General features: G+C 42.1%; 1 protein-coding gene across 7 annotated transcripts in view; it reads right to left on the bottom strand.

Annotated features, from left to right (window-relative positions):
- Nucleotides 1-21172, bottom strand: part of Ltbp1 (latent transforming growth factor beta binding protein 1) — a 397974-nt gene that overhangs the window by 8577 nt on the left and 368225 nt on the right. For all 7 annotated transcript variants that reach the window (XM_052186373.1, XM_052186374.1, XM_052186375.1 and 4 more), the window contains 3 exons: nt 20420-20548; nt 19612-19752; nt 18571-18741 (listed from right to left, as the gene is read on the bottom strand). In XM_052186373.1, the coding sequence (XP_052042333.1) occupies nt 18571-18741; nt 19612-19752; nt 20420-20548 (441 nt within the window). The remainder of the gene's footprint in view (nt 1-18570; nt 18742-19611; nt 19753-20419; nt 20549-21172) is intronic.

Below are 21172 nucleotides of genomic sequence, written 5' to 3'. Positions count from 1 at the left end.
ACCATTGTCAGTTCTGTATTATTAACATTTGAAAAGCATGAAGGGCTTCCCTTTGAGACCAGAATCGTTCAAATGTTTACAAGTTTTAAGAGCTGAGGTCATCTCTCCCGATTTTATTTATTTATATATATTTGCTGTACATCTCAAAGGACATCTTTCAATGTTTTGTAGCCAAGCCACAGTGTGATTAAGAGTGGTTATTAAAAATGAATCAATTCATTTACTCAGTTTGGAAGACATAATCCAGAAATGACCGAGTGCTCTCCTCTGGGACGCCTGTCAGCTGTTAGGGACCCCACTGAGACTTGAGGTTGAAGGACGCCAAGTGACACAGAAAGGGCTTGGCCAGTGCTGTTTGGCTTCAAGCCTGGACTCTCCTCCACAAAGCGGTGAGCTGGCAGACTGTGGCAAGCATTCACCTTCTATCAAGGCCAAACGAGAGACCCCAGGTGGGAGTGAAAAGGTCCAAAAATAGCTGCCTGGGGGAGGCACTTGAGCAACAGCTATGCAGATGCAAGAGAGTTTACGTTATGGGAAAAAACGTATTTTGGATTAATTTTAAAGACCTGATCAAAGGTACAGACAAGTGAAACTACATTATGTCCAGACACTGCTAAGGGGTTCCTAAAGAAGTTTCCAGACTTGACCCAAGCCAGAGAGAAGGTAGCAGAGAGAGATGGGGATGGGTGGTCTTAAGACCTGCCTCGTCTTTCCCTTCCCTTCTCCTGCCATGCACTGCACTCAGGATTCTAGACGTTACTGTCCTTGTAGCTCCCTGTCTCTAATGCATTGCACGCTAAGCTTTAAAACAGTTCTGGTTAGATGTCAAAATAGCATTTCTGTGTCACATACAGCTGAAGATGTGTGCCTGTGATCAACACAAGGGCACCGTTATCTTTCTGGGAACAAGAACAGGTCTGTCCCAGTCCACGGATGCTGTGTCTACCATCTTCCCATCTTACACATCCTCTCTGGCCCTTGGCCAGGGTCAAGGGAGACGTGAGTGTGGGGAAACGGAAGAACGTGAGCTTTGGAGGCAGAAGCCCGTGCTGGAGTCCTGGTTGTGTTGTTCACTTTCCTCTTTAGCAATGTTGGGCAAGTCTCGGTTTCTACATCTGTCACGTAGGAGTTACTCTTTTAAAAGTATCTCTATTTATGGGAATCAAACCAGGGTCCTCTGTAAGAGTAGCCAGTGCTCTTAACCTCTGAGCCTCTCTCCAGCCCCTCCACAGGGGTAATTCTTATCTTCATATGTTAGTGGCCTATGAAAAGTGAAGTAATGGTACAGATTTGCTCATAAAGTTTGAGGCCCCAAGATTATGGAAGTTCTTCTTTTCTTTCTCTTAAGAGAAACCCAGAAGTCTTCGTGGAAGATCTCAATATTTGATGTGTTGAAAGTGACATGGACAAAACGGGCTGTAGTCAATCAAGGAAGATGGAAGAGCGAATTCCAAGCATTCGCTGATTTCCTTTTTATGATTATCTGGAGATTTTTATATAGAAGTAAGAAACTGGATTGAGAAAAAAATGTTTGTGAACATTCTCCAACAACGCACATAACTGGCAATTGCCTTGGCAAATGTGCTTATGTGTGATAAATTATGAACAATAGTACTTTATTTTTGACTCTCAGGTTTCACCATGTAGCCCTGGCTGCCTTACAATTCACAATGTAGACCAGGTTGGCCTTAGACTCACAGAGATCCACTTGCCTCTGCCTCCCAAGGCTTGAATCAAAGGTATGCACCACCATATTCCACATCAATAGTGCATTCATCAGTAGCAGGTTAGCAAAGCTCAGATTCTAGTGAAAGAATGTTATCCAACAAAACGTGACATCCTTCCACAGTGTACAAGGGATAGCTCAGGACATTACAATGTGGTGTAGGTAAGGTGACTTCCTCAGAATATGAGGAGGATAAATCTCTAGCATGTTCTGACCTCTGATTATCCCAGGCCCTGAGAGACACCCACTCCAGTGTGAAGGTGCTTGGTCGTGGTTAGCCCTAGGTCTGGCTTAATGTCAGAGTCTAGCTTAAGAGACATCAGTGAATCAGTGTATTGCTGGCCGCAGTACAGAGGCCAAGAATAGCAGATTATTTCCACAGCTTCCCAGGAGAGCCCAGGAAACCTTGGCTGCCTCTTCCTCCAGCTCACCCTGAGCACAAGCACAGCATGCTTTGTCCTTAAAGTTTCTTTGCTTTCCAAAGTTTCCTCTTCTTAAGCACCCTGACAACAATTAATCATCTAGTTGTCGGGTGCTAGGTGTGGTGCGATGACGGCTGAGCAGATCCCAAGAGCCCTCCTTTCTGAGCCCCCCCCCCATGAATATTTTCATCTGGGGATCTAGCCAAACGCAAATGTGAAGTGAATAGCTAATGGAAATAGTAACACCTCGATGACTGTCCCCTGCCCGGGGCATTTCCCCCACCCCCCCCTTCCCAGCACAAATGCACAGCTCTAGATCAAAGCTATGACAGGGACACATGGGGTGGCATGGGCCACCACCACTAAGTGCTCTAAACAGATCCAGACCATTGATCACACTAATTTTCCTGGCATGGCAGATTCACATGACAGATGGTCCTGCTTTGATTTCTACTTTAAATGAAAAAAATTTTTTTTAAATTACCCCCCCTGGAGCCAGTGGGTCTGGGACCCCTGCTGTCAGAAGCAATGGGAAGCACATTACTATATCCTGGCAGGAAATCTCTGTTTTTGATGACAGACACATCTGTGGCGCTGGTCTGGACAGTCACATGTCACAGTGCCACTCTGGCATCTGAGAAACCAGGAGGTGAACTTTTGTTGTCTAAGGCAGATTACATTCTGCTTTTTGACATGAAGCAGAGGCTGGGCTTGGGTTTTCACACACCAGAGCTGAACACGTAGAGCACTGTGTCTATGAGGAAGAGCAAGGCTCAGGCCTTCTGTAGTACGGATAGGGGTCACATTTCATTCAGATTTCTCTACCAGGGTACTTTTCCCTACAGGTTTAAACAGACACCATTAATTGATGATGGTGTCCAGAGGGAGAGGAGGGACTTGCGCATTTGCCAGTGACTACTCAACCTGCAGCTGAATGGAAATGTATACTTAAATGAAACGGCAAAAGCTATTTCCTTCTTTACTAAACCATGGTGGTAAAGGAAAGGAACAGAAAGGCCTTAGCAGGACTATCTAAGTAGTACTTAAGTCAGACTTAGACCTGCACTGCAGTGCCTTCTTTCTTTTTCAGAGAATAATCTCTTGCCCAGAGTACAGCTGACGGTCAGCCTTCTGTCCAGAAATTAAAAAGTATGGAACTGTGAGAAGAAATTAGAGTAATACATATCACACACACAACTGTACACATGACATACATAGACACACAAACACACCACATAATCAGACTCATACACACACATGCATTACACACACACACAAAAATACACCATACAAAAACCACACACATAACACATCCACAACATACCAAAAATAGGTACAACACAACACCACAATACACAAATGGCACACACACAGCACACACAGACCACCACAAAACACAGATACATACACAGACACACAGACACAAAACACAGACACAAACACAGACACACAGGCAGACAGACACACACACAGACAGACACACACACAGACAGACAGACACACACACACACACACACACACACACTGAATAAAAGGCCTAGAGTCAACAGACTCAATGCACTTGGGTCCTTGTCCCCATTTCTTCTCTTTTTAGCTCCTGGTGGGAACCTGATTCCTCCAATTTAATTTCCTTCATCTCTGGAGCAAGATTTGCGTCACTCTTTGTTTAGCTGTATCAAAAGTGATTCATTTGTTGCTTCTTTAATTTATACAATCATAGCCTGAGGATAGCATGAGCTTTGTGAAAATTGGATAAACAGGGTGGTGTTTAGGATGGAGGAAGGGAAGGCGAAATGAGAAACTTTGCATCTCACTTCATATGTGAGCAGCAGTGAGGAGAAATGGTCTCTCAGAGGGGCAGAACCATTGACAGAACACAGCTTATGACGTGGGTGTGAGGACACACGTCTGTAATCCCAACTCTCTAGAGGCAAAGGCAAGACGATCAGTAGCTCCAGGCCATCCTGGGCTCAACACCAACCCCGAAACCACACCAAACAAACAACCAGACAGACAACCAGACAAGGACGCATTAGGTTAGCACTGAAGTGCTACACCCGTGCCCACTGCAGAGAAATGAGGGAAAAGGCAAGCGAGCAAGCACACACCCTGGATCTGTGGTGAGCCCACACAGCACACTTCTGCACATAGTTTCCTCTAGACCTCAGAACCACGCAAGGGAAAACTGTTCCACTTCTCATCAGAGCGCTACAGTTTATAGCACAACATGTCGAACGCCAGCAGAGAGTTTTGTGTGGGAGTGCTCTATCTGCCACGCCTGGTCTGTTTGCAGCTGCTCTTCTAGCACCCTAGGAAAATCATTCAGTGCAGCCCCCCAGACCCTGAGCCTCAGGTAAGGACTTTGCTCAGCCTTAAGCATCTGTGGTTCAAATTCCAGGGAGAGTCATAACCACGCACGCGGATGAGCTCAGCTCCGTCAGGGTCAGCTCTATCATTAGCAGGATTTATGTTTATTGAATTTGCTCAATTTATTAGGTGAAGGAGATCAAATTGCTTAATGTTCAATTAAATTGCACTTGTCGAGGACAGGGAAGTAATGAAGTCTAAAGTCTTGGCAGGGTTTATACTTCGTGGGACTCCTATAAACTGTAACACTGAAGAAAGTCACAGCCATAGACCAATCAAGCCTGCACCACCCCCCCCAGCCTTCCAGCGTAGTCACTTCCAGTGTTTCACATCAGATGACTGCTAGCTCTGGCTGACTAGCTGACACAAGAGAATGTTGGCTACGAATCTAATAGTACCACTAAATTAATAATTTAAAAGTGGAGGTTCTCTTTGTGTTCTAAAACCTGGATCCAAACATTTATATTTCTGTAATAGCACTAAGTTTAATCATACAGGGAAGCCCGAGAATAGTGATTGCTAACATGAATTCCTTATTAAGAACTTAATGGAAGGTTTCCCCTACTTTTTGGTAGTCAGGGCTTTGGAAGATACCATGAAGGTTTACTTGTAAGCAATCTCAAAAGAAACAAGAAGTGGGGTTATTCTTGATGCCAGACAAGAGACAAGGCTTAGCAAGGTGGGCACCAGGGAGGGATTTTATTGTATTCCTCTTGTAAAGGGCTCTATTTTTTTTCTCCCACTGTGAGCATAGGTATGTCATGTCATTGTCCCTTTGCTGTTCTTGGAAGTGACGATCTAAAAAGCCAACAAATTAGGAGAAACACCCATAAGGAGTGCATTTGTTTTTCTTTGTTTTGATAAGGCAAGCAAGAATTATTTAGAAAGAGTAAATGAATACATGCTTAAGGCTAAAAGGGAGGCTGTATACCTTGTAAATGTACCAAACACCATTGACATGTCCACTTAAGGACACTCGATTTTGTTTTATGTGCATTTTTTAACCTCAATTAAAAAAATAAATGCAAACAAATGGGGGATGATTGAATGCTTGACCAGCATGCACAAAATCTTGGGCCAATTCCTGGTAGTGGTAGTAGTAGTGGTAGTGGTAGTAGTAGTATGTGTGTGAGTGTGTGTGTGTGTGTTCTGTAGTTCATTTACTCTTTCTATTTTTAACTAGTAAGTAAGGGAACAAAACATCTCGAGGGTCCCTCTAAGATTCTATGTGTAATTCTCTTTTTTATATTGAAAATAGATCTTTTTCATACAATATACTCTGATTATGGCTCTCCTCCTCCAACGTTTCCCAAATCCTCCCCGCCTCTCCGTCCATCAAATCCACACCTTTCCCCCCTTATTATAAAACAAACAGGCATCTAAAAATAATAGTAAACAAACAGACAGACAGACAGGAATGGGACAAAATAAACAAAGACCCAAAATTAAAAGCCCAAGAAACACATACAGACGCATGGACACACATGTTCACACACAGAAATCCTGTAACAGCACAAAAACTGGAAAACAGTAGTACAAAGGCAAAGCATATATAAGATAAAACCAATCTAACAAACAAATAAGAAAAATAACTAACTAAATAGCGCTGATAAAGCATTATAAAAAAGAAACTCTTTAAAATGCCATTGAGTTTGAACTGATTCTAAACAGGATATGTACCATCACCCTGAAAGGAACAAGGTCCCTGAAAGGTACAGCTGCTATCCCAGGAAACAAGCACTAGACATTAATGCTATATTAACCATCTCCTCTCCCCACCCCTACCCACCCCACAAACCCATCCACCAAAGAAAACTGAGGTTGAAAGATATTGAAAGGTATTTCAGAACCCAAGTCAGGTTAAGTTTTCAAAATTCTAACTGCTTAGTATGACAATTTAAATAATAAACACTCATAATTTCCTCTAACGATTGTATTTTAAAGAATTTAAGCCGATTATTGTTTTTAAAGTTTGCAATGGAAAAAACAGCTTTGATATTTGTCTAAAATTCTTTTAAGGGGCAGAATTCAAGATCCTAAACAAGCTCACAAAACAAGCTAGTCCTCAGGAGGCACAGCCATTATTTGAAGAACAGCTTCTGAGTAACTCGTGCACTATTATGTAACGGTAAACGGTTATGTGCTCATTCACAAACATGCATTCCATTCTGTTATAGGAAAAAGGCATCATTGCTTAGAGCAAAGTCTGGAATTATTTTACGATCTCTGGTTCTGTTATATAATTATTTTTTGTAGGCTGCTAGTTTACCTCATCTTGAAGTGGCTCTCCTCTTTCTTCTCCAGGCTGTTCATGATCAGTTACAATCCTAACAGGGTTCACTCTGGTAGGGACTTCTTTGGCCATCCTTGCTAGGGACACATTGTTATCAAGTGAGTGGCATTTTGTAGGGATAAGCAGTATGTCACCCATACCACAGTTTAGGCAGCTCTGCTGGTCCTTGAGACTCAAGGCTCAGGAAAAACATTAAAACTTCCTCAGTAAGCTGCACTTTATTATATTATATTATTATATTATATTATATTATATTATATTTATTTATTTATTTATTCATTATTTAATGTATGTGAGTACACTGTTGCTGTCTTCAGACACACCAGAAGAGAGCATCGGACAACATTACAGATGGTTGTGAGCCACCATGTGGTTTCTGGGAATCGAACTCAGGACCTCTGGAAGAGCAGCCTGTCCTCTTAACTGTTGAGCCATCCCTCCAGCCCCTTCACTTTCTTTTTTAAGGTTGTTTCTGTCTTAAAAGATTGACTGTCGTTTTTGTTTTGTTTTGTTTTTGTTTTACTTATGTGTGTGTGATGTCATATAAAATTCTAAAAAGATTGGCTATTAATGGCGAGCAAACAATTGCTTCCAAGGCTCCACCTCTGGAAGTTCATCCAAACATGAGATTTATTGTTTTAAAAATTGTGGTTCTGGGAATTGAATCAGGACAGTCATGCATGCTAGGCTCAAGTTCTACCGCCGAGGCCCACCCCTTCTCGGACTGCTCTCTAAGCCCTTGTTAGCAGCTTTTCTTCAGTCATAATCTGTCTGTTGCTGGAAGGGAGAATGGATCAACCTTCCTGTACCTGTCATCTACCAATGCTTGCCAGAGCTGGCCAGAGGCTAACTTTTAAAAAGGCAGTAGGCGGCAGCTCAGCCCTATCCAGAGTAGACATGGAAAAGGGTTTTTAAAGAAAAGGTAAGAGTACTTGTAACCTTATCAGTTGAAAACCCCAAGCACACTTTGGGGCTGTGGGCTTCTTTGAGCTGCACTTATATTTTTAGAGTAAACCACAACTGGGTCCACAAAGAAGGAGAAGCAAACAAAACATTGAATAACAACAACAACAACAATAACAACAAGAAACCTTGTATGTAAACATGGGAAACCCAATTCAGAGCAAATCTTTCAGACCAAGTTGGCACTGAATGGAAACTTCTAGAAAACTGGACCAGTCATCTCATATTTCAAAATGGAAAGCTAAGACTGCTAAAGTGGTCACTTTCAGGATCAACCAGGTTTCTTGTATCTCCCAACAATATCATTGGACTTTGTACTGGTTTATTTCATTTTCTGCCCTCTTTTCTCTACTTAGGCTTGCTAACATAGACTCAGATATGGTGTGTGTGCTGTTCCCTCTCTCGAATGCTTAGCATTACTGAGTGCAGCCAAACCATTGCTGGCACGCAAACAGTGTAGTCCCTGGGAAAAGAAGCATGGCTTAAATGTCCATCCCCCTCATCCAAGCCATCCACAAGTGCTCATGTGACCTACGACCTTTTATTAATCACTCTTCCACAGTGATCAGTGATTGTGGTTAGGGACACTGGGCCAGCAGCTTCAACCAGTTCTTATCACCGTATTAGGCTGCAGTCTTAGTGTAGTGACCTTGAAGGGCCTCTTGGATACCTGCCGGCCCTCAACACTCCTGGTAACCAGGCTCACAACACAGCTTATTGTCCACACTTCGCCCTGCTCTATCAGGGTCTGTTATTTTTAGACAATCCCTACTCTTAGGCAAACCATGTTTATTTATCTACTTACATATTTTAGAGAAATGGCTACATGTGATCATAACCTGAATGGGGGCTCCTGGTGTACTGCTTTTTCACTAATGCAACCACCAGAGCACACATTTTCTGTTTGTTCTGCCTTTTAATGTTCTCTATCTGCATGCACACCTGCATGCCAGAAGAGGGTATCAGATCCCTTTATAGATGGTCATGTGCACCATGTGGTAGCTGGGAATTGAACTCAGGACCTCTGAAAGAACAGCCAGTGTTCTTAACCGCTGAGCCACCTCACTAGCCCCAGAGCATAGCTTTAAAAGCCCACATTTCAGGCAGTTCCCAACATCCCACTCCTCCCTACCACTCCCCGTTTCGTACCTGACTCCACTGTCAGTCGTTCTTGTTCATCTAGCCCAGTGGTTCTCAACCTGTGAGACACGACCCCTTGGCCAAACTCCTACCTCCAAACACATTTACATTATGATTCATAACAGTAGCAAAATTATGAAGGAGCAACGAAAATCATTTCATAGTTTTGGGGTCAGCACAAAACGAAGAACTATATTGAAGGTTGCAGCGTTAGGAAGGTTGAGATCTGGCTGCTTTCCCAGGTCCACTATCCCTGTCCTGTCTCACAGACAGAGACCACGAAAGCACTGTCCACTGGGGACCTTCATCATGGCCGGGAGGCTCAAGATAAGACCCGGTGCCTGAGGGGAATCGAGTCGGAGTGATTCTGTCATATGAACGCCTAAGAGCTGGCCCAGTAGAAGGCTAATTATAAAAATCAATGCACAGGACAGCCACATGATCCTGTTTACACAGAGACAGTAAGGACACACGTGGCTGGGGAGAGCGTGCTTGCCTGGTGCCTTGGCTCTCGATTCTCCAATAACTGCCTGAGTCAATCTTGAATTTCTCCACCCAGTGACCTCGGGTGGCCTAAAATGGCAACCCCACAGGCTACAGATGTAATAAGGCCAGTCTATTAACGCTTTGTCTAGAATGAAGTTTTCCTTTCTGCCCCGGTTTACTATGAATGTCTACTGTGTTTAAAAGGACTATGGAATAGAGCACAGGCAAACTTCGGCATTCCGGTTTGAAATCTATTTGCTTTTAGAATTAGAACCTTGGGTTGAAAGAGAGTTAAAATAATTTGAGTACGTGAGTAAACAGTATCTAAATATACGAAGAAATTCAAAGTATTTGTTTGTCCTTGAGATAGGGTGGCTAGACCAGGATGAGGATTACGCTGAACCCCTGATCCTCCTGTCATTATATCCCTAGTGTTCAGGTCACAGGAGTGCATCTACGTGCTGGGCTTACGTGGTGTTAGGGATCGAACCCAGGGCCTTGTGCTTGGTAGACAGGTACTATACCAACTGAGCTATATCCTCAGCCCCCGTATTTAAGATTGACCTCCGATATTAATAAGGCTGTTTAAGTATTAAAATTTTTAAGAGTTGTGGGTTACCTTATCAGCTAAGGTACATGCGAGAAAATCAAGTAGACAATTTATAAGGGAAGACTTAACAGTTTGTGACAGTGTTCGGGCTTATGAAAAGCAGGACATATAACGCCTTCCTTGAGACAGAAAGAAGAAAGAATAAATAAATGAATGCATTTCTCTAGGAGGTTAGTTTAGGATTACATGCTGTATATATTCAAGTTAAGCGCTTAGGGTCTAGGTTTTACATTTTGTAGCTCAAATATGTCGAATGTCCACTAGAAAGCCATCATTAGTCCTCTCCAGGAATAACGCCTCCCTCACAGCTCACGCGGTTCACTGGTGGAGAAGCCCGTGAAGCACGAGAGAAGCTTCTTCATCAGCGCAGAGCTTTTGGGGCCGTACTAGCTCCTTAGCACTCTGGCGCCCTTAACGGTTCGTCCTAAATGCCCTTGAATCTAGTACTGTTTTGGATGCTCACCTTCCTTCAAACGGATGCCAGCACTGTATAACAAGACAGCCGCGTAGAACCAGCATGAGCTCAACTTATTTTCTAGAATGGGATTTAATAATACTCACTTAACATCGGGGTATTTACTGTCCTACAACCCACACAGTAGCACAGCTAACGCCTGAGCGCCCCCTTGAGGCAGGTGTTGATACTGCCATTCTACGCTGTAAGAAACAGGGTTTAAGAGTCTAGACATAATTCTCTATTGAATGTTGTTTCACAGCCATCCTATTGTAAAAAGAAAACATTTTTGCTTTTTTTTTTGGGAGGAGTGATGTTTAGTTTTCTAAATAAATACGATAATCTTTCAGTGAGGAACAGTAAAAATTCCAGCAATTCCACACAGCATATAATTTTCATGGTCACCAAAATTCAGCCCCACAGAAGTGAACCCCTGCATTCATGGAGTACTTCCAACTCAGTTTAGAAGGCTTGCACGACCTTTCTAGGTTAGCCACCCTCCAGTCTACTTGGCTTGTAGCTACTTTTCTTGAATCGTAGCATACAGAGTCTGTGACGGAAAGGATGCATGCGTTCACACTAAGACAGGATTAACTTATTGTAAGCTCACAGAGAGCCCGTAAGTTCCGATACAGGAGATTTGAAAGCATGTGTCTAGTGCAACAAGTAGAACCAACTGCCAAGCCAGAGTGGGATTCCGGGTCGCCTAAGTAAAGGCGGTGGCCTTCTGCCCTGCTTCCCAAGTGGGATGTTCCAAAGTTATTATTAACATTCTCTGGAAATACATTTCTTGGAAAAGCCTTAACACCACGAATGCTGAAAGGCTTTTTTTTTTTTAACAACTATTTCCCAGTTACAATATTTTTTCAAGTGTCGCCTGCAAGTCAAATGTCTGTCTTCCTTCTCACTTTGAGGCTGTTATAGGACAGCTTACACTGAGGTCTTTGCGAACATGGGAGAGTCAACGTGTGAATCTGGAAGTCACTGGCTCAGTCGTCTCTAAGGCAGAGTCTAAATTCTTTTACTTGGGTAAAACTATACAAAAACGTTGTGCTACATTAGCAGTTGGGATATTTACAACATTTTGGCATAGCAAAAGTATCACGTGTATATTTAGAAGACAATTCTGTCTTACATTCCAGACACAAATTGTGAATTTGTCACAAACTCTTTGGCCGACTATAGAGAGTATGTTTAGTAAACAGCAAAACGAAGGAAGAAATGTATAATTTTAAATACGTTTAAATTTAAATTTAAAGTTTAGATTTAAGTTGAAAGTGAAATCAGGAAAATGATACACAATTTGGATTTGCTTCTCAGGAAATGTATCTCTCTTTTGTCAACCATAAGAGGCACAGAACTTACCATAATATTCGTGTTAAAAGGCAGACACATGACAGACTTATGTAACTTAATAATTTGTAAAGAAAAGCCTTTCCTTTAGGTAGTGTCTGCCTAAACAGGGCGTTCGGGGGCACTGCCGTGAATTTTCATGTATATTCACTTCATGGTTCTCGTGCTCTTATTAGTCATTCATTTAACACTTACATGGGCAAACAGAGATGACATAATTATACCTAGCTGCTGCGTCCTGAGTTCAAGTCTCACATAGACATTTCTATTTATTTTAAATGAGAGGATTATATATAATACACACACACACACACATATATATAAATTCAAGTAGTGAAAAGGATATAGATTTATAAGAAGCCATCAACATAGCTATATATATTCTTTTTTGAATTTGTTATGTAAATGGCAGTTTACTCAAGATGTTTTATGCCTTTTTATAGAACACAACATACAGTTGGCAAGATGGCTCAGAGGGTAAAGATGTTTTCTGGCAAGCCTGGTGACTCAGACCCACAGGATCTACACACACACACACACACACACACACACACACACACACACACACACGATGGCATGTGAAAACGTGAATGCACACGCACACATGCACACGTACACACAAGAGAAGTAGATGTAATAAAGTTTTAACATGGCTTAGGCAGCACTCTCTATCAGGCTCTGTAGCTGTTCTTCAGTTGGAAAATGCCTGCAGAGTATTTTCCACTGGACAGATGAATCACAGTTCATCGGTCGGCACCAGACACAGCGATCCCATTTCTCCTTATGACGTTTTGTTTTCTGTTACTCAATGGGATAAGCTCCCCAAAAACTTAGTGACTCTGGTATTGATACGCATTTGTATCTTCAAACTGTTTAGTTGCGATATAGAAGGACAGTAATTCTAATATGCTGATCATTATTAAAATGTGATCGAAATTTATTCCTTTTGTGCCACTGCCATTTCCATTGAGACAGTAACAAAAAATGAAAGTGAATGCCACTCTGACCAATAATACCACAACTCTCAAGAACGTTTCCAAGGTGGACGTATGTTGTAGTACAAGAGACTACCAAGAGGGGGCACTCTCCCAACACAGCAGTTATCCCATTAGGTAAGGTCCTGAAATGCATATGTTTAAGAAGGCAGGTCTCTGTCAAGATTTTATGTCAGTCACCTTACAACATGGCTTTCTGAATGATTTATTCATCAGGAGTGAAATTCTTTAACTGGTATAATTTTAAACTGAGATTCTTGGGTAGTATAGAATCTAGTGTTCAAATGTGTTTGTCTCTCATTGTTCACAGATTATCTCCATTTGATAACAACACTATATACATACATATATATATATATGTGTGTGTGTGTGTGTGTGTAGCTATGTTTTCTAAGATCATTAAGTTTATACTTTACTTGGGCAAGAATCATTGACTTTAACCCTTTAGCCGACTGGACATATGTGACCCGTACGGCCTGCTGGTGTGCGTGGAGGACAAACTGACATGACTCTGCCTTCACTTGATTTGCAACCCTCACTGCTATCTCTAAAACCATGTCCTGTTGCCTACATTAATTCTCCACCTGGCTACTTTCTTCTTTCAAAAAAAACAAAAAACAAAAATACCATGCATTTCAAATGCACTTTGAGTTCTTGGGGAGTGAGGACTCGGACCACACTAAACCAGTTCAACAGAGTCTGGGCGCAAGATGCCTGGATCTGACTCTGCCATTGAGCGGGACTTGACAATGCAGGCTACCTCCTTCAGCCTCAGCCACATCTCCTCCTCCAGCAGGAGGCAGAGGTTGTGCATCTAAGATAGACTGGAGGACCGGGTGCCTTTCAACAATTCCTGGCACTGAGACCTATGAAAATCAAGCAGGAAATTTCTAATCAAAGATCCCACATTCTGATAACTATGAGTTCCTTCTAGCATAGATGAAAATTTCCCAGGGAGTAAAACATGCCCGCCCTCTCTCTCATCTGAAATATGGATACAGTGGTTTATTTGGTTTGGACTGATTTTTCCTAACAGCCTTACCTTGCAGACTCTCAACTCACATGACGATAAACACATCAAATATTGAGGTCCTCCCAAAGGAACTTCAGCCACTGACATTATAAGGGTGGGTAGGGAAGGTATTGTGGAAGTGAGAGGGAGGAAGAGGAGGAGGCAGGGCGGGAACAAGGCAGGGAGGCCTGTGGAGTTCTAGCAGGCAGAGATTGTTAGCACATGCCCACCACGCCACTGCCATCCCCTTTCACCTTACCACCAATAATTCGGGGCCTTCTCCTAAATAAGCCTGCCATTTGGCCCCTTTAATCAGCTGAGGAATGACATCAGATCCAGAGTGGCCCCCAAAGTGAACAAAATTATACAACTCATGTGAAGGTCTCCTTCTCCCTCCTCTCATTTTTCTCTCATGCAGTATCAACACACAGGCAGCATCTAACTTCTGAAAGCCACAAGGAGCGGGCCACTCCTGCAGCCTCCACCTGCCAGTATTCCCTGACCTGCTGCTTGAACAAGAATGAATGCCTATGACCTATTGGTCCAGAAGTGTGAAGGCCTGTTTTGAGCCAGAGCTGTACTTGACACGGCACTTTAACGCTCAAAGCTGACAGCAGGCGCTGTGATTTATTCTTCAAATTCCCTCAGCATGGTTTCCATCAGTACTGATCATTCCCCAAAACAGTGCAGCCCTCCTCCTGAAACCGGAAGATTCAGTGCTGGCAGGATGGGGATAATCCAGTGTTTGAATCAACAAAGGACATTGCTGTCCTTCTCAATAGTCTAGAAATGCAGAAATCACATGTTTCAGAGGCTCAGAGACAATTCTGAGCATGCAGTTTTAAAACTCACACATTCTTTGGTTTCTCTGAAATGCTATCATTGTGGGAACAGGTTTGAGCATCCTCAGAGGCTGCTGAGTGTCTTGAGGATCTCTCTAGCTGTTGGATCTGCAGTGGAGGCGTGTTCCCTAGGGCTTGTCAGAGTGCAGAATCCTGTCCTCTCATCCCTACAAGCTCAGAAGCAGGGCTGGAGTTCAGATGACTCTTGGTTCACTGGCTTCATCTTTATGTTTATGGAGCAGTAGTATAGAACAGAAACTTGTATAACAACAATTATTATTTCTACATTGGTTGGTTCATGCTCAGGTGTTAGGTATTTTATAAGAGCCTTTGATTTTGGTTACATTAGAAAATACATTTGACTTGAATCTACTGTGCCTCCCTCCCCCCTCCCCCCTGTCTGTGTATGTGTGTGTATGTGTGTGTGCGTGTGTGTGTGTGTGTGTGTGTGTGTGTGTGTGTGTGTGTATGCCATGTGTGTGAAGGTGCTTGCAGAGGCAAGAGGGTGTCAGATCTTCTGGATCTGAGGTTACAGATAGTTGTGAGTCACCTGACATGGTACTGAACACCAAACTCGAGTCCTCAGCAAGTTCTCTCTCTCTCTCTGTCTCTCTCTCTGTCTCTCTCTCTGTCTCTCTCTCTGTGTCTCTCTCTCTGTCTCTCTCTCTCTCTCTCTCTCTCTCTCTCTGTCATTGAGTTACCTCTCCAGCCGTGATTTGAATATCTCTTTTGAAAACCTAGTCAGTTACATATGCAGGTGCTTGGCTCACTAGTTGCTAGCAGTAAATATAGCATCATGGAATTAAGCTGGAGATTCTGATAACACGTGACCCTTCACAAACCCTTTCTACTGAGCATCTATGACTGCAAGCAGAGCACAGTCCAAAAGGCCAAGGCTGCAAACAAATTACACGTCTACATCTATGAATAATCAAGAGGACACAATCCCAACAGCAGCAGCAAGACAAATACATGTCACTGGTCAGCATAAGAAGAGATCTTCAGATTCTCAGAAACAAGGTAAATGTATATAAAATATATATTTACCCACATGGTAGTAATAAATCTAAAGGGACTGTGTGTGTGGCTTAGGAGTAGACTGTGTTTTACCCAAGGTTCCAGTCTCAACATGGAAGCGTTCCCCAACGACAAAGAGCAATTTCTAAGTCAGTGGTAGAGTGGTGAATATTAACCTGTGTATAAATTTTCCAATTTCACATTGGTGGAAATAATGGTGTCAGATAAAAGTGAATGTGGCCCCAGCCCAATGTTATGACTTGTGGGGGTTTTGTCCCTGGGAAGTCCTCTAAGTTCATACATAGAGGTTCACTGTAGCATTGTTTACAATGGAAAAGTCAGGGCCGGGGCTGAGAAAGGCTAGGAAGGAACAATTAAAATAGCCAGCACAAAACATGGCTAAATAAACCAGGCTGCATAGGTAGAACAGGTTCTGCATAACCCTTCTTCCACCAGTTCTAAAACCACCAATCACAATCTTAAATATGCATTAAGATAGATGATGTTAAAATGTACAAAATATGACTTGGGGCCTTTTAAAATGCCACTGGTTAGGAGATGAACTGGTTTCAGAGGTATTGACACAGACAGTAAAAAACCAAAGTGTTGCTCAGACTGGTGGCATTGAGCTCAGTTTTAAATATTACACTAAATATGTGCCAACAACTAACATAATCTCCAATAAATGGATTATAATAAAAAGCCTATGAGGCTCAAAGGCCAATAGTCAAGAGTGAGCATCTTCAGGGATGATTCAAATATGACAGGGTAGATACAGGGAGATATAACTTCATTGGCTGTCTTATTTTTTAAATTATTAATTATTATTTTTTAATGAAAAACACTGCAGAAGAACAAGGAGACAGAGAGGATTTGAAGCACAGTGAGGAGACCCTGACTATACTTACCTCTATTCTGATTTTATTCTTGTCTCCCTGTGGCATCGGCCTCCTGGGCCTAAGGCACTGCCATCTGTAATTATACATTTTTCTGCCCTCCCCACAGTCTCAGGAGCTCGAGGTCTGAGTGTGATCTCACAGAAGGTTACTGCTGAGAGGAGTGTGCCAGATCAGCCCCAGAATCCAACCTTCGTTTCAGTTCCAAATGGAAATCCTCCAGACCCAACCTGGCCGGCCTTCCCAGCTCTGAGCGGCCATTGCTCTCGACCCAGCCTTCCCAGTTCCCAGTGGATATCACTCCCATCTGTTATTTTAGGTGTTTTTTACCTTTTTTTGTGGCATTTCAAATTATTTTCTTTTGCATGCTATATTGACTTGAAGTTATTTCGAACCCAGAATGTTACCTTTATAAAGAATCTTGAAAGATATATTCCAATAATCGAATTAACTGAAAATTAATGCCCTTCCCTTCTTGAAGCAATCCCTCCCCTCCTCGCTATTCTGAGAATATGTGCTGCTTACAAATAGCTCCAGCATGCTGGATTTTCAGCTTTAACAAATCAGTTTGAGAAAATGATATGTTAAACACTTTCAAGTACCTTCCTTTAAATAAGCAGCTTAGATGGTCAGAAAAGAAACAAACCCTTATCACACAACCTTGCAGCCACCACACAGCCAGCCAGAAAACACAGTTAGCAGCTAGACATCTTCCAATACCAGGAAAATGAACAGGTGATACTCACACCCAAAACAGAGAAAAAATAGATACTCATTTCCTTTATTCTTCTTTTTATAATCTCTTCTTAATTTTTGACATTTATTTATTTGTGTATAAGTGTGTAGCACATATTCCACATCACATGTGTGGATATCAGAGGACCACATATAGGAGTATGCTTTGTCCTTCCACACAGTGGAATTTGGAGATTGAATTCAGGTTGTCAAGGCTTGTCAGCAAGGGCTTTTACCTGACAAGCCAGTTTTCTTAAACAAGTTGAATATCCCCTATTCGAAACACCTGGGAACAGAAATATTTCAAGGTTTGTAGTTGTGGTGGTTTGAATAAAAATGGCCTCCCATCGACTCATGTGTTTGAATACTTGCTTCCCAGTTAGTGGAACTGTTTGGGAAGGATTTGGAGGTATGGCCTTGTTAGAGGAATTGTGTTACTGGATGAGGGGACAGAAGTTTCAAAAGCCTGTCCGACCCAGTGTCTCTCTCTCTCTGTGTCTGTGGCCTATAGATCATGACATAAAGCTCTCAGCTATTACTCCAGTAGCATGCCTGTCTGCTTCCTGTCATGATGATCAGAGATGAACACTCTGAAACTATAATCAAAACCTCAATTAAATGCTTTCTTTTATAAGAGTTGCTCTGATCATGGTGTCTCTTGATAGCAATGAAACAGTAACTAAGCAGTTTTTCAAACTTGGAGAAAGTCTGCCAACTGAGTATATTTAATCCCCAATTCTGAAGTGCTCAAAAAAACTAAACTTTTTAAATTTTTGGATTAAAGTGCTCCACCAGTATCTCCTCTAACATTAATGCCTGAACTTTTACCTATATTAAAATTTTATAGTCTCAATGCTATTTCCCCTCTCTATTTTAAAAACTGGATTAAGTGAATGCTTGGTAAGAACAAAATAATGAAGTATCTGAAAATATGAATTCCAACACACACACACACACACACACACACACACTATGCCACAGATGGCTAGATTTCTTCAGGTCATTTATCATTCTGGGGGGAAGTAGAATGATGGTTTCAAAATTAATGATGTGGTCTGGCTTGAAGTCAAACCAGTAGGCAGATGTTTATATAACTGCATCTTCTACTACACACACACACACACACACACACACACACACACACACACACACTCACACAAACCTGTGATAAAATAAGATGCAAGGAGAAAAATGCCAAGGAGATGATGAAGATGGGCCGGCCATAGGCCACTTGAATAAGAAACTGGACAGCAGCTCACCTGAGTCCTTCATGGGGCAGAGAGCACACTGCATGCCCCAAGCCTCCCCATACAAACAGCAGCACTCTGTGTATGTCGTCTGCTTGCCTACAAGAGGACGGCTACACACGTACTCCTCACTCAGATGCTCCCAGCACAGATCTTGATAGACATCCGTTTCTTCTACTTGTTCTGAAAGGAAAGATATGGTTCCAGGACAATTGCACTGTTGTTCCTATTCTGTCAATGCTGTGGTATAAGCCAGCAAGCTTCAAAGTTTCCACCCCTACTTCTATGAGCGGCTTCCAAGTCTGAATCCAGCCTGCTCTTTCCACAGATCACATCTGTGTCATCTCCAGACGAATGTCATTCCATCAGCAGACATTCCGCCTGCTTGTGGTGTCCTGGCTGAATGCTCGCCTCCAGAAACTCCTCTCACTATATAAGGTGCCTATTCCTTTGCTTTTCTTCATGGGCTTCTTCTCATTCTTCTGACACTGATGACCTCTATCACCTCTTTCTATAGCCATGGTTTCCCATGGATTGACAAACCCTGGATCAGTAACACTTCACTCCAGCATCTTTAATTCTAAACTTTCCACCTTGGGTGGAAGGTCCTAAATGATATTATTATACCAATAATCAATGCCATGCCAAACACTCAGAGATTAGTGGGGATTTCCTCCCACACATTTCAGGGTTCTCCCCTTTGATGAGCTCCACACACTGTTCTGTCCAGCCTTATCCATGTCCTGCACCCTGGGCAAACATAATTCTACTTTTTCCTGACTGCACATCTTCCTTTAAAGTTTAGTGTGTTGAGCCCTCAGTAGTCCTTCCTCATGTTCAATCCTTCTGTACCCCAATGTTCGCTTCATGAGTATGTATCAAGTATTAAATCTACACATTAGCCACGCGCATCTCATTATTTCTCTTAGCAGCCTTAATTTCTTCAAGATAACCAAGGAACTAGTCTCCATACTTTTGGTAATTCCCATTTTAACTAAAATGACAACCTTGAGCGTCTTAGGATAGACATTTGCATCCCATATCCAAACATACCATTTGATTCAGTTGGTTGCACACATCTCTTCTCAGAGGCATCCAGGACCATTGGGTGAGTGCAAAAGCAGTTGTAGGAGCCCTCTGTATTAACACACTGGCCATCAATACAACTGTTAGGGTCTTGACATTCATCCATATCTAAAGAGAAAAGAAAATCACCAAAGAAAATCAGCAACCATTTGTGCTTTATACAGTCATCAAGGTTAACATGCTGCTAAATTCAGCCCAGATATCAAGAGCTGCTACTTTTGAATGAATGACACATCATCAGCCAGAGGGGACCCCCTGTGACTGGAAAGACAGAGTCACTAAGAAAAGGCCGTGCTGCTGCTGTTGCTATTAAATATAGAAAGAAAATACAGAGAAATGGGACATGCTTAGAAAAACTTAAGATAAAATGCCTTCTTTTCAATACTTTAAAAACTATTTCCTTATGCTATGTTTTTCCTCCTAGAGAACATGGTTTTCAGCTTAAGTGTTAAAAGTCTGCATGAGTACTTAAAAATGTCCTCTGCTCACATGAACTGCCTGCTGAAACAGGAGGTTTTACAGACCAAAAGAACACTGCAGTCATCTTGGTGACCTGGATTTTTATTCCACAATGAATATTAACTCTTTGCCTGACATCTATTCAAATTTTGCTCAAGAAAGAGAGCCACAAAACACCTATGTATCCTTTAATGACATCATTTAGATTCAGACATGATTTAGATTTAAATTACACCATTTTTTTACTACATAACATTACTTTGCTTTTTTCTGGGCACTTTCCAAGCACACCTTACTGTATTCTTTTAAAGCTTACCAAAACACTGTAATTTGACAGGATCATAGTATGTCCCTTGTTTACAGTAGCATTCATACCCAGGCTGAGTGTTCAAACAGTAACCGTTTTTGCAGATTTCCTCTCCAAACAGCATACATTCGTCAGCATCTACAGGAAGACAATTGAGAAATAGAAACAGGGGTATGTTTTGACTTTTCAGTTACAAAGAACCTGACTGGTATCTGGTTTCAGGTTCTTTTCAAGCTCATAAATATCACGTACTATATTTTACAGGAATGAAGTTAAATTTCACTTCATGTTATGAACCTCAGTTTTGCTATAAAGCCATCCTCTCTTATAGATAAAACCTGGAAGATACTATTACGTTCAAAAGAATCTTACAGATATAGAATATAACATTATTATATAATTAGGCCCAGTCAACAGACACAGAAGCATGATGACATGCAGTCCTAGTGCCACCGCATGCGTGAAGAGCTTGTCTGTGGATTCCATAGTGGCTCTCAGAACCTGCTCTAGTGCAGCCTTTGTGAAATGGCCTTTCTCTTTGTGACATATGCTGCTGTATTTCCTAGCTGAGATGCACAAAATTGCCAAGAACAATTTGATAGAGCACAAACAAGTCTTTTCTGGGGAGCAAGGTAAACTCATAAGATTATAAGTAAGAAGGAGATTGGCAGACTTGCTTCCCCCATAGAAATTACCTCTTGGCCATCACAGATGTCTCTAGGATCATTTGGACATAACTAGACCCACCAATTTACTCAGATC

Source organism: Apodemus sylvaticus, chromosome 6 (assembly GCF_947179515.1).
Source record: "Apodemus sylvaticus chromosome 6, mApoSyl1.1, whole genome shotgun sequence".
NCBI classification, from domain to species: domain Eukaryota; kingdom Metazoa; phylum Chordata; class Mammalia; order Rodentia; family Muridae; genus Apodemus; species Apodemus sylvaticus.
This window is presented reverse-complemented; position numbering and strand designations above follow the sequence as displayed.